Source organism: Asterias amurensis, chromosome 9 (assembly GCF_032118995.1).
Source record: "Asterias amurensis chromosome 9, ASM3211899v1".
In the NCBI taxonomy this organism is placed as follows: domain Eukaryota; kingdom Metazoa; phylum Echinodermata; class Asteroidea; order Forcipulatida; family Asteriidae; genus Asterias; species Asterias amurensis.
The window spans coordinates 9,146,968-9,161,428 of NC_092656.1; the positions used below are offsets into that span (position 1 = coordinate 9,146,968).

General features: G+C 39.1%; 1 protein-coding gene across 1 annotated transcript; it reads left to right on the forward strand.

Annotated features, from left to right (window-relative positions):
• Window positions 1-5,782: 5,782 nt before the first annotated feature.
• On the forward strand, window positions 5,783-13,336 carry LOC139941653 (uncharacterized). Its single transcript, XM_071938249.1, has one exon. It carries the CDS (start codon window positions 6,249-6,251, stop codon window positions 7,233-7,235), a length of 987 nt encoding a protein of 328 aa, XP_071794350.1. The 5' UTR covers window positions 5,783-6,248; the 3' UTR covers window positions 7,236-13,336.
• The last annotated feature ends 1,125 nt before the right edge of the window (window positions 13,337-14,461 follow it).

Here is a 14,461-nt window from a genome sequence, read left to right on the forward strand (position 1 = left end):
TTCACAGGTGTGTTATTATTTTTATATATAAGTTGTGATACACGAAGTGTGGGCCTTGGACAATACTGTTTACCGAAAGTGTCCAATGGCTTTAAGAAAAACTGAATACATTCACAGATGATTGATATAAGAAATCAACTACAAAACATTGTTCGGTTATTGAACGTTGCTCATCAGTGCACGCGTTAGCAGTAGATTGAGAAATTTTCCACCATGCAGGACCAAAGTACACAAGAGAGCACAACCCGTTCATCAAACTTTGATATAGATTACAGAATAGTTATCTAATAACTTTTTGCCGATAAGTCTATCGTAGTGACGCGAATTATATGCCTTATTTGGGCTTTTTTTTTGGAGATTGCAAAACTATGAACCTTTAGTATCCGATGTGACCAAACTGGAGCAGGTTCGGTTCGAGACCGTAATACACAGGTAAATTCATTTCATTTCATTCAATGGTTTATTAAAAATCTATTCAGTTCGCTGCCAGCAGCAGAGTTACATGAACAGTTACTTTAGTTTTAAATTTGGAGTAAAACATTACATTACTATTTAAAATGGCCTAAATCTTACACAGAAAAACGGGGAGGTAGAAGTACTGTTCACTCTGATATGGAGGAGAACAGTTACTTAAAATTAATTAAACATCTGAGTAAAACATTACATTAATAACTGAAATGGCGAAAAAACAGATACATTCAAAAACGGAGATTTAGGCCTATTATAATATGCCCCCCCCCCCAGTTTGTACTCTCTTTCAAATGCACCATAGAACTTTTGCCTACACCAACCTGTGAACTTCGAGTTTTCATCTGACCCGCAGGTCTTGCAAAATCGAGGAAGGAAAATTATCACTTTGTGTATAAGCCGCCCGCCCTCTAGCTAGCTTTTTGTCAAGGCATCCTTGGCCCGGTGAGCCGCGATCCCAAGCGACTGGAAGTGGAGACCACGGGCGCGAGTCGAGTGGCAAAGCCAGTGCGTGTGGTCTCTCCTTCCAGTCGCTTGGGATCGCGGCTCTTCGAAACTGTCCAAGCCACTAAGGCTAACCAGGCAAGAGCCTCAAGCGTACCAAAAAGCATTGGACAGGGCATGGAGGTAGAATTGGACAGGGGCCAGACGAGATTGCTAAGTCTGCGACCATACATTGCAGAGGGTGTCCCCCCCAAAAATGTGCTTATACTTTAACCACAGGGGAAATTTAAACACGCTTTTCCTCTTTTACAAAACTACACCCCTCTCAAATCTTCTACAGAATTCCCGAGATTCCAAGAACAAGATGAAAACACAATGGGAAGGGCGTGGTGCAACATCACGCCACGTATTGAGCCCCATTTAGTATGTGACAATCCAATGTATGACGGATGGCGACGTCTCCAAAGTCTTATACACAATTGACTTTCCTTGAAGTCAAACAATATAGCCCGCCTTGGTCGACTCGGTCTGACAATCGACTTATTTGGTTGAACGCGTTAAAGGCACTGGGTGAATATCACTCAGAATTGAGACTAGTCTTATGAGTTACGTACTCGTCCTGTGCTGACCGTAGGACTAGCCTTACACGTTTTTATTACAGGCTATCTTCTAAAGAGTCCCAGGACTTGGGTTAGGACTATCTATGTGAAATCGACCACTGGACACCTTAAGCATGGATGTAGAATTCTACCTCCATGCCACACTGTCAAAGACCAGTATTCTCACTTGGTGTCCAGCGTATATGTAAAAAGAAAATGGGGTGAATAATTGGTCATCGAAGTTGCAAGAAAGTAATAAAAGAAAATCACCCTAGTTGCACAAAAATTAATTTGTGTTTCTGATGCCTAAAAAGGCTTCACGTGTGAAGTCATTTAATATTGGAGTGAAATCTCTTTCTCAACAACTATGTGTTTCTTCAGAGGGGCCGGTTTTTTTTAAAAATTCTTAACTATAAGTGCATGTTGAAAAAAGTGCGAACGTGTTCCGTCGACCAAGGACGTTTAATTTACTGCAAGGACGGTTTTGCACGGGGCGGACACAACTGCATATGCAAATGTGTCCGGGCGGACTTAATTGCATCATGCAGCAGCGTCTAGGCGGACACACTTGCATATGCAAAACCGTCCGGCGGACATTATTGCATATGCAATGATGTTCTCCGGATAGTATTGCATAGAGGACATAATTGCATGCGACACCGGTATACTTTCCCCTTTGACCAGAGTGGCACTTGTCTCACCTCGCCTGTTATAATTTCCTTTCTTTTACTTCCGCGGTGAGTCCTTGTGCAGTGTTTTGTCACTATAATTGCTGTTAAAGGCAGTGGACACTATTGGTTATTACTCAAATAAATCATTAACATGAAACCTTACTTTAACGAGTAACGGTGAGCTGTTGATAGTATAAAACAATGTGAGAAACGGCTCCCTCTGAAGTAATGCAGTTTTCAAGAAAGCATTTATAATTTGAGGTCCGAAAGCACACAAATTCGTGTGACAAGGGTGTTTTTCTTCTTTAATTCATTCTCGCAACTTCGATGACCAATTGAGCTCAAATTTTTCACAGGTTTGTTATATTATGCATATGTTGAGATTTACCAAGTGAGAGGACTGGTCTTTGACAATTACTAATAGTGTCCAGTGTCTTTAAAGACAGTGGACACTATTGGTAATTGTCAAAGACTAGTCTTAATAGTTGGTGTATCTCAACATATGCATAAAATAACAAACCTGTGACAATTTGAGCTCAATCGGTCGTCGAATTTGCGAGATAATAATGAAAGAAAAAACACCCTTGTCGCACGAAGTTGTGTGCTTTCTGATGCTTGATTTCGAGACCTCAAATTCTAAACTTGAGGTCTCAAAATCAAATTCGTGGAAAATTACTTCTTTCTCGAAAACTACGTCACTTTAGAGGGAGCTATTACTCACAATGTTTTATACCATCAACCTCTCCCCATTACTCGTAATCAAGTAAGGTTTTATGATGATAATTGATTTGAGTAATTACCAATAGTGTCCAGTGTCTTTAAGGAGGCTGTCATATAGCACAGTTATAGGGAGCTCATGAGGAATGTGAATGACTTTTGTGCTGGTGTTCACAAGCGATAGAAACGAGCAATCAATCAATCAACAAGATTCAACATTATTGACAAAGCGCCTGAATCAAAGGTTTGCTCAAAGGCGCCGATAAGGAACATAAGACATAAATAAGACATAAAAAAAATGTCAGAGACCTCCTAAAATATAATGGGTTTTCACGTGTCTTTTATGTGTTGAAAGATGTTGTGTCCATGGTTGTACCATCCTTTCTTTATGGTTCTAGCTAGACAAAATTTAGTGATGGGCTCTATAAAATCAAATTTAGTCCACCAAGGGTGAGCAGTTCATGGGGACAGTGCTGATTGGCAACAGTGTCTTTTGCTCTCATAGTGCTGGGCGAAATGTTAGCTTTGGGCAGGTCCGCCCGGCACCGCCCACCTTGAAAACAACAAACTTGGGTCCCTGATGTGATCTGGAAGTCTATTCCAGAGTTTGGGTCTAGACTGAGATGGCTCTATCTGCAAATGCGACGACGAGACGCTTTCTTGGCAAAATGGTTATGTCATGAGTTATTTCTACACACCCAAGTTCTCTCATCCAGCCCCATTAGCTTGCTGCATGTCCATGATTGAATTAATTAGGGGCTTGTTTATGGACAGGCATTGAACATGAGAAGGATAGCCTAGAAGTCAATATTTTTGTTGAAACAGGAGTCAGTGGAGTTTGCCATGAGATCCAGGGTGATGGGATTGAGCTTGCACGCACGTACCCACATGAGCCGGAGGCATTTTTTTTAACAATAAAAAGTAGGCATGTTTTGTGAATTGGCACAAAAGTGCCAATATAGTGCCCTCACGTTTCGACCTCAGCAAAGTCACTCTACTCTCTTTACATTTCGAGTTGTCTATTCACTCTTTTGCATTTAGAGTAACGTCCCTTGGTAACGTCCCCTGGATATTCATTGGAAATATTGGTGCGAGCCCTCATTTATCGCGGGTTTTACTTCTTGTGAATTGGCTCTGTAAAAATTAAAAAGGAGCTTGCATTGTACATGTATATCATGCATGAGTCATTATTTGGGCTGGTGAGAAGTTTGCAACCAGGGCCCAATTTCATAGAGCTGCTAAGCAGAAAAAATTGCTTAGCATGAAATTTCTTTCTTGATAAAAACAGGATTAACAACCGAATTTCCAATCGTTGCATATTGCTTGGTACTGGTATTCAGCTGTTATTTGCTTATCCTGAAAGTCACGTGGAAATTCGGATTGTAATCCTGTTTTTATCAAGGAAGAAATTTCATGCTAAGGAAATGTTTGTGCTTAGCAGCTCATTGAAATTGGGCCCAGCTCAGTATTAGACTTGTTGACGAGAGAGGTAGTCTCACGGGAACAGTGTCACGAGAACCGCGGAGAGATTCTGAAAGCTATCTGACATCGACATTTTAACGACTTGTCTACAAGTCTAGCTAACAATTGTTGTTTGAACCACCATTGGTCTCAGTGGGGTAACTCAACAAAGAGACATCGATCCGATGAACATAACGGCCAAAGTTTGATGACCTCCTTCGTGAACGATTGTCTATCTAAAGCCCGTATAAAAATTACGTCACAAACTCAACATAGCTTAATCACCCGTGCAAATAAAACACAAGACTGGAACAGGCTGGTCTAGGTTTCTAAGCTGGATATCTTAGCAAATTATTCAGCAAATCTCTAGACTTATTTTTGTTTTTTTAATCTATGGATGAAACTCTGTTGATCACGGTGAACGCTGAGTTCATTGAGTGTAAAAAAGTCATGGTTGAACTACAAGCAATATAAAACATTACCATACCCTGGAAAATTATCATAACTTAAAGGCAGTGGACACTATTGGTAATTACTCAAAATATTTTTTAGCATAACATCTTACTTGGAAACGATTTTATACAACATGGTGAGAAACGGCTCTCTCTAGAAATTGAGGAGGTCTCGAAATCAAGCATCAGGAAGCACACAACTTTGTGCAACAAGGGCGTTTTTTCTTTTATTATTATCTCGCAGGTTTGTTATTTTTTGCATATGTTGAGATACACCAAGTGAGAAGAATGGTCTTTGACAATTACCAATAGTGTCCACTGTCTTTAAAGCCATTGACGCGTTGGTAATTGTAAAAAAAAAAAGAGAGAAACAAAAAAAACCCAAACAGTTCTCACGAGGTGTATCCATACAGAGGGTACAGATATGTAACATAATAACTGTGAAACCTTTGGCTCATTGGCCATCAGAAGTTTGAATAAAATAATGAAAGAAATGACACCATTGTGGCACACATTTTATTGTGTGCCTTTTCAGATGCGTTACTTCATTCAAAGTATGCGTTACTTCATAGACCCCTTTACAGATATACCAGAAGTGGTGATTATGATGCATTCTGGGAGAGTTTACGAGTAAGCTATGCACGTTTTTTGCGTGACGAACATCCTAAAACATCGCATCCTATCCCGGAATGCATTGTTTTTTCCCTATCTGTAAAGGGGTCTATTCAGAGTGAGCCTTTTATCACAATGTTTTATCAGAAGCTCTACATTGCTCGTGACCAAGTAAGTTTTTTTGCTAAACATTATTTTTTAGTAATTACCAAAAGTGTCCAGTGCCTTTAAGAAATATCCAGACTGTGCAGTGTCACAGTCCAATGCACGCTTTCTAATAACGTACAATTTATACGTTCCCTCTTACAGCTCTAGGTACTTCACAGCGAAGAGTCAACTAAATGACAATGAAACAGGCGACTGGACATTATTCGAAAAATCAATATGTTTCGCAAAGCAGCAGTTTTCGGTGCAGAACAATGATTACGCAATGTGCACCAGCCAGAAAGATTGAACAGTTGAATAGTTCTGACGTCACCGCCACCAAGGACAGGGCACGCTGTTGTATGGGTGCATAGGGAAACACGGGTGCCACGGTAAACCAGCTTTTGTCAGAGAGCAGACTTTGACCACATATCATTGAGCGACTATCACACACCCACGAATGCTCAGGAAAGTGAATTAGTGTGCGTTTCACTCCAGTTCGGTGTCCACAATCTCTATAATTTGACACAAACGGTGATTATTCTCGCATTTTTGTCGTGAGATTAAGAGGAGGCTGACGGGCAACTTGACAAGATCCGCGACTGTTACAAGTCGGATGTGAGGTGAGACGTTACAAAATATCGTTCAGTCCGAACGCTGTACTTCTACCTGACGTCACTATGTCAAACACAGTTAGAAGAGAGAGGTCTTTGAGTGCCATGAGCATGCAAGGGAAGACGGTGTCGCCGAGTCACACAGATGGGATGAACTCGGCCAGAATGGCATGGACTGGTGATGACAGCAAAACAAAAAACAAAACAACAACAACAACAACGGCTAAAGTGATGCTGTGGTCTGCTCCAAGATCGCTGTCCACTGTCTTTGAGCGGTCCATCATTGCCTTGGATGGGTCTGATGTCTATAACGAGATGTACACTGCAGCGTATCTATTCGGTCCGGAGCGAATGTGGCTGAAGTTCATACCGTCTCTAGCGCCTACGCTTTCCCACTCCCGCGTCAAGGAGAAACTGGAGAAAGCATCACAGAAAAACCAGTCAGCCAGTGTGATCTTCGCCAAGGATTTCGGCTTCGCGGTGGCAGGGCATCTCGAAGATATTCCCGAGGACTTTGTACACACCTTCCTGATCCGGGATCCCGTGAAGGTCTTCACGTCTCTGAAACCCCGCCTTGAGGCCTCCCGGATAACCAAGATGGTGGTCGGCACAGACATCACTGGGTGCATCCCGGCCGATGGGTACACCATCAAGGAACTCTACGACCTCTTCGAGTACGTCGAGCACAAATATCGGAAGACACCTATAGTCATCGACGCGGACGATCTCCTCAGTGACCCGGAGGGTATGTTGAAACAGTATTGCCTGGCCACTGGGATCCCATTCGATGAGCAAATGATGCATTGGAACCCGGCAAAGGTAGGGTCACTCAAGTGGCACTGTCCCCGCGTCCTGCGGGCCACGAACCGCCTGATGGGGTGGTACAATGCCGCTCTGAACAGCTCCGGTTTCCGGAAGCCCACACCGAAAAAGAAAGTGGAAATGTCTGAACTGCAGCCTGATGTCAGAGAGGCCATCGAATTTACAACTCCTTACTACCAAGCCATGTATAAGATGAGACTTCGACCAGAGGAGAGTGAAGACTCGAACTGATTGGGTTGTGTAAGTTAACTAAAATAAACACAAAATGTGAACCAATGCAAACTGAGTATTAGGCTTGATGGAGCTACAAAAATGCAGAAAATGTGTGTTATTTTGTGTTATTCTGTTAAAACCGTTTATGTAAAGTTATAACTAAACTCAAAGTTAATACTACCAACCTTAAACAAGGTGCTATAACTCTGACAATACAATGTCGCATGTTCATCAATCGCTCTTGGTTTATTTGTGAACATTGACATTGGAAGTTGGGTTTTGACAGTGTGAATATTGTCTTAGTAATATTTACACGAACACCAGTGAAACAGAAACATATTATGTTGATTTGAACTTGAAAAAATCTACATTTTCTTGTCAATGTGTCCATATGACATCAGCTATTCTGTTTGTGGTTTGGGCACACCGAGAACTATGTCTTCAGTATTGCATTGTGCTTTGAATCGGGAAGGCACATCCTTATGGGTTTGCAGCATATACAAACACTCAACACATGACAAGTACACTTTTACAGTGTTCGTAACAGACTTTCAGTGCACCATTAGCCAAGTCCCCCTTCCTTCAAACCTTTCAACTTTGAGTTAGTTCCAGTTGCAAAATTTCCACCATGATTTGGCACACGTCACAATTCAGTGGCTATGCTTATCACAGGCTAACACAAATCCGAGCAAACTTCAAAAATACATCAGCCAACATGTACAAGCCCCCTTCTTTACAGCAAATGGCTAACTTATTATTTAGATATGCAAATATAATTTGTGTCAATACACTTTGTACATCCTTCAGCATCGGTCTATCAAGCGCATGTACAGAGAGCAAGTGGGGGAAAGGGTATTATATGAAAAAGCTAAAGTAGCTTTTTACATAACAGATTTGAGTTACCAATTCACCTAGTTTAGCCAAATTAGCATAAGCTAATTTGATCAGCGCATGTATAGAAACCCTACGTCACAATTAAAATGCCGTTTACTCGCAGAATGCCCCTGTAAGCTTACCTTCTAATTTGATTTTGAGTCAGTTCAAGATGTACTTTTCCAAATTGGATTGAGGGCATGTCTTGATACAGACGTTCGTAGGTAATTAACTTATCACTTGGCCCAAAGGAAGTGATACAGAACGAGATAAACATGAGTTAGAAAACCTCCGTAGTTTCAAGAAGGATTTTTTTATTGATACTTTAATAAGGTTAAGGGCGTGGCCATTTTCATTATTTCATTGAGCTCAGTGTAACCAAACCGAGGCTGAGAGGCAACCAGTCTAGTACTTTGACGACTTAATAATGTTCACAATGGTTAATGCTAATCAAATTAAGTTTTGCCTTGTGGAATACTATAGTTAGCTGGTAGGCTTGTGGACATTCTAATCGGGTGAAATGTCATAATTCATCCACAAAATGATCAAAATACGACTATTAGCTTTTTATGAGGTATGGCGGACCAATCGGAGTGCACTGTTTGGTTTTGGTAATAAAATACACAAACAAATCCACCCAAACCTAATAGTGTTGTAGTATTGTGTCCACCATTATCTAAAAATGGCTGCCACATTCCGATTCTAGTGGTTTTTGACTTGTCCATATGTTGTATTGTGCTACAGAACTCCTTGAATACTTTGTAGTCGCTCAAAGAATAGCCTTGGCCATCAGTGAGTTAGTAAACCACAAATAATCGCATTGACCCTAACCCCATTGTTATTACAATTTGACTCTTCCTATGACTTGCATGGCTTATCGCCATTAAACCTTCACCTAAAGGAAGGTCTACTTAATCGATAACGGTTTGAAAAGTTCAGGAGTGTACTGGTTGTAGAACAGCAGTGTTCAACTGTGACGTCGTGATTTGTGCCATGTGATTTTGGTTCAAGCATGGTTGTTTTCAATTAAGCTGACATAGCTTTTTTTTCTTCAAAAAAACAAAACACCTGTGTTGGCCCAATTTCGTTTTCATTAAAATGAATATGGGCAATTCCCACGTGTTTTTTTGAGAAAAGGCCAATACTTATTTTGACAATAAGCTGTTAGTGCTTGTTTTTCTGTTATTTGTTCATAGGACGAACTCGGATAGCCATTTCAGCCAAAATATCTTACTCGTGCCTGTATGCCATATTCCATGCTATGACAACGACCTTTGGAACCCTCAACTATTTCCACTATCAGCCCACTATATTGCGGACTTTGTGACAAACATGTTTATGTGACAAACATGTCTAGGAAAGTAGAATACCATTCATCTACACAACAATCCAATGGAAAATATAAAAAAGTATCCACGGGCAACTATAAATACTGCCCTGAACTTAAAAGGCTGATGAATAAGCCCCAGAGGCAATGGTTCTGCCCTAGTAATTTATTCGTATATATCAACAAAGCTCTGTCACGGTTTTGTGGTTTGATTAAAGGAACACATTGCCTTGGATCGGTCGAGTTGGTCTTTGGAAAGCGTTTGTAACCGTTTTTTATAAAATGCATATGGCTGAAAAGATGTTGTAAAAGTAGAATATAATGATCCACACAAACATGCCTCGAAATTGCGTGGTTTTCCCTTTACCTTGTCGACTAACACGTCGGCCATTTATGGGGGTCAAAATTTTGACTCCCATAAATGGCCGACCGTGTTAGTTCGCACAGTAGAAGGAAAACCACGCAATTTCGAGGCAAACTTGTGCGGATCATTGTATTCTACTTTTAAAACATCTTTCCAACCATATGCATTATATAAAAAACGGTTACAAACGCTTTTGTTTTGACCAACTCGTCCGATCCAAGGCAACGTGTTCCTTTAATAGGTTTTTATTTCAGAAGTTAGTCTATAAACTGACCAACGCATATAGATGACTTGTGGTATTATTTGTAAGCCTAGTCTAAGCCCGTATATTATGCACGACAGAAATTACTGTCTGTTAACATCATATACATGTAAAAGTACTCTCGCAATCTTCTATTGTGAATTCATAATTATGCAGCACTGTGTTGTTTGCCCTTGCTCGTGTTAACATAACTCTGTTATAGCGCCTGGGGGCTGGGTTCGTCTGGTTTTGGTTCTCTGTCTATTTAGTCTGCTCAGGGGGTTCTATAGAAAATGGTAAAAAAGGCTTTATCTTCCAGAGCGGAGAGGCTGTATTACTGCAAACTTGATTTAAGAATATGCAAGGCCTGGGATCGACTTTACAAAGACTTAGTACTAGAGTCCTAACCTTGGACTAGGACATTTTCAAAACTTAAGGCTAGTCCTAAGCTAGTACGGGAAACTCGTTCCAACTCGAGATAAGACTAGTCTTAAAAGCAGTGGACACTATTGGTAATTACTCAAAATAATTATTAGCATAAAACCTTTCTTGGTGACGAGTGATGATGGGGAGATGGTATGAAACATTGTGCCAAATTTTCGAGAAAGAAGTAATTTTCCACGAATTTGATTTCGAGACCGCAGATTTAGAACTTGAGGTCTCGAAATTAACCATCTTAACGCACACACCTTCGCGTGACAAGAATATTGTCTTCTTTCATTTTTATCTCGCATTTCGATGACCGATTGGACTCAAATTTTCACAGGTTAGTTATTTTATGCACTATGTTGAGATGTACCAACTAGTAAGGATAGTCTTTGACATTTACCAATAGTGTCCACTGCCTTTAACTCTTTGTAAAAACCAAACCCTGGATTTTGAGGTATCAAAATAAACCCAAGCTGCTGCCATGAACCTCAAAGTCAAACACTATGCCCTGTTTAGATTTCATTTCCACATGAGTTAGATTCTTATTTAAAGACAGACACGGTGTCTGGCGTAAACACAAACACTGCATTCGTAGTTATGCCAATAGCATAATATTGTTAGTTTGTGGCAGACAATATTTGAATAACAACAGGTGTCCAGGGGTGGATTTCACAAAGAGTTAGGACTAGTCTTATCTCGAGTTAGGACCAGTTACTCGTCCTAACTTAGGACTATCCATGGAATTTCTATATCTTCTAGGACTAGTCCTAAGTTAGGACTGGTCCTAACTCTTTGTAAATTTTTTTCCAGATAATATTTTATTCTTGTTGGTATGTTTTGTGAGAATATATCAGTTAATATATTTTACTCATTATTGTGGCCAGTAAAAATATCTACCTAGCCTTTATTCTGTGTGCCTATATATTTATGTGTTTGTTTGGGTTTCCAGATTGGAATAAAGTTAGGATTGCAAACTGTGTTTCATTCAAGACACAATGTGCACACAGATAAATAAATGTACAAATAAAACAATTAGGATAGGCCTATTAATATTATGTTGTTATCTGTGTGTAAACTGAACTTATTCAAACCGAACACACAACTTTAATCTCGGGTACGTTACTTGAAATTATATTTTGGAAAAATATCCCCTTATATAAGATGTTTACTATTATTGTCACTCTGGCATTAATTAGCACAACATGTTTTTTTTTCGTCCGTGACAAGTGCACCATTTGAGTTTTGATTAACTTGTTAGCAAAAATTGTGGACATTAAGTTATTATCAAAGAAGAAGAAGGAGAAGAAGAAGGCATATTTAAGTTTGATATTTAAAGTATTTTTTATTCATTATCCTTTTAAAGCTGTCTCTAATTTCATTGCATGACATTACGTTCCCCGTAATTGAATTATGGAACTAGGACCAGTTTTCGGTAATTACGGTACTCTTTTATGTATAAATTGTTGTTCTGGATGTGTTGTTGTTGTTGTTGTGTTTATTAAGATGTTGTTTATTTCATTTCCTCATTGCCAGTTTAAATCTTTTCTTCGATTTGGTTGTGGTAAGAAAACGAAAGTAACTGTAGGCTACTTAGCTAGTAAATAAAACCATAGAGTTATGAGTTGGTTATCTCATACATTTGTACGTGTTAGGGTTTTCCTCCCTCCGATTACAATAATTATTGTTTATCAGTTTTCTCAGATCAATTTTCTTGACTTCTCATCTCACCTTGTGGTTGCTGTAAATGTTTGCTGTCAGTATATATTTGAATATAAATGTTTGTTTAAATGATAATTTATTGTTTTTGTGTGGGGAAGTTTGCAGATGAGCATATTATACATTATCTAGATCTATGTTGTTTTGTGATTGTGCCGAAATTCAAGAGAGGTGAATGAGCTAGGTGAAGCTCCCTGTAAACACAGTTAGAAAGGAAGATAAGTTGTCACTTCCTTGGGACCACACCATTGTTTTGCCCTCCGTGGTTAAATTAATGGGCGTTTTCAGAATCACGGTTCACTCTCCAGCTCCGTGCTGTTTGGTTGCTGAAGCACTGTTCAAAGTGCCACTGCTCCAAATCTCGCTGAAGTAGCCCAACCTTAGTTTGTCAAATACTCATTAGCATTTTGTTTTATGCATGGTGGAAACTGAAGGAGTGCACTGTTTGGTTAAGGTGTTTACAGACTTTACCCAAACCATGTGTCTTGTGTCAACCATACCTCAATTTAGCTTATGGAACTGAATAGAAGAAAACCAACATGGCTGCATTTTTATTAACGTCTCTTGAGGCACCCACTTAATCGGTGCATTATCACGGCGGTTGCCGTCATCAGTTATTGCATCCCAAGTAATAATATGATTTCAGCAGATGGTGTATTAATGAATCAATTAATTTTGATGACGTCTGTGCTGTGTTTCATAAGTCAACAATGTCCCACTCTGGCACTGATCATTGTTTGCCATAGAATGAGTCTAAGCATTTACTTTTCTAATGGAATTTTACCGAGGCCGAGCTCTGAACGTTGTTTAGTTGTTTCTTAAAAGAAAGTGAAATGCAGCAATTATTAAATTCAATTCAGCTGACAACATTGAATTGCCTCACCCCTTATTGTTAACAAACCTATTGTATTATATATGACTTCTTTGTGCAACCTTAAATACATTGTGTTCTTTAAAAAAAAAATATATATATATATATATTTACAAGAATCCTTTCTTTTATGGTAATGAGTAATGTAAATGAGTTATGTTAATGGGCTACGTAAATTAATTAGCCCACTCTGTATGACGGCCCATTCATTGTTCTTTCAAACACTTTGGAGCCTGATTGGAGTAAATATTATTCGTGATTAATTCCTTGAAAAATAAACTTTACGTGTAGATTGAAGTAAAAACGGTATGTGTTCCAACATTTGTTAAGATTTTGTGTTGAGAATTTTGTTTTTTTGAAGACATTATACTTTGTGGTTGCTGCATGTGATATTTTCGCCTGTGTCTGTGATTACTATTTTCTTTTTTTACAAAGAGGCTTTTTTGAGGCGCAAAGCATCATTTTGAACATTTACATTCCATCTCTTGCATAGCAACTTTTTTTTAATGTTCAAGAATTGTGTTTTTACATTAATTTAACTGAATGTCATGATTCTACGGTATTGATCGCATGCATGATGGCTGTGGCATTTACAATGAAACATTAAAGGCAGTGGACACTATTGGTAAATTACTTAAAATAATTGTCAGCATAAAACCTTACTTGGTAATGAGTAAAGGGGAGAGATTGATAGTTAAAAACATTGTGAGAAACAGCTCCCTCTGAAGGGACGTAGATTTCGAGAAAGAAGTAATTTTCCACCAAGTTTGATTTCGAGACCTCAGATTTAGAATTTGAGGTTTCAAAATCAACCATCTAAACGCAACCATCTAAAACTTCGTGTGACAAGGGTGTTTTTTCTTTCATTATTATCTCGAAACTTCGACGACCAATTGAGCTCAAATTTTCACAGGTGTGTTATTTTATCCATATGTTGAGATACACCAAGTGTGAAGACTGGTCTTTGACAATTACCAATAGTGTCCAGTGTATTTAACAAACTATCCTAGCCCTAATAGTTACATAGATTCGAATTACACAACGCAGACACATTTGGGGATACAACATGCCCGCAATCGAACACTAAATAAATGTCTCTTTTGAGTTCCACATCTGATGCGGGCAACTCAGTGTCGCAAATATTTACCGAATTACATTTTTTTTTTTTTTTTTTCACTCTGGCATTACAGGTTAATAATTTAATCATTGCCTTGAAAGAGAGCACATTATTACCCATCTTCAATTGAGCGATAGTGATCATTTGCTAACATTTCTAGATTAACCAGCAAGTTTAAAAATGAGTCAAATAGTTTGTTTACCCCGAAGAAAAAATAATCCTTGTCCGAGGTTGATACTGCCTGCATAAGTTCAGTCGCAGAGATAAAGCAATTAAACAACGATACGCGTTTTACAAATTCCGTTC

Excerpts from the sequence above, each read along its gene's own strand:
- LOC139941653 (XM_071938249.1), top strand. The coding sequence starts at position 6,249 with ATGTCAAACACAGTTAGAAGAGAGAGGTCTTTGAGTGCCATGAGCATG.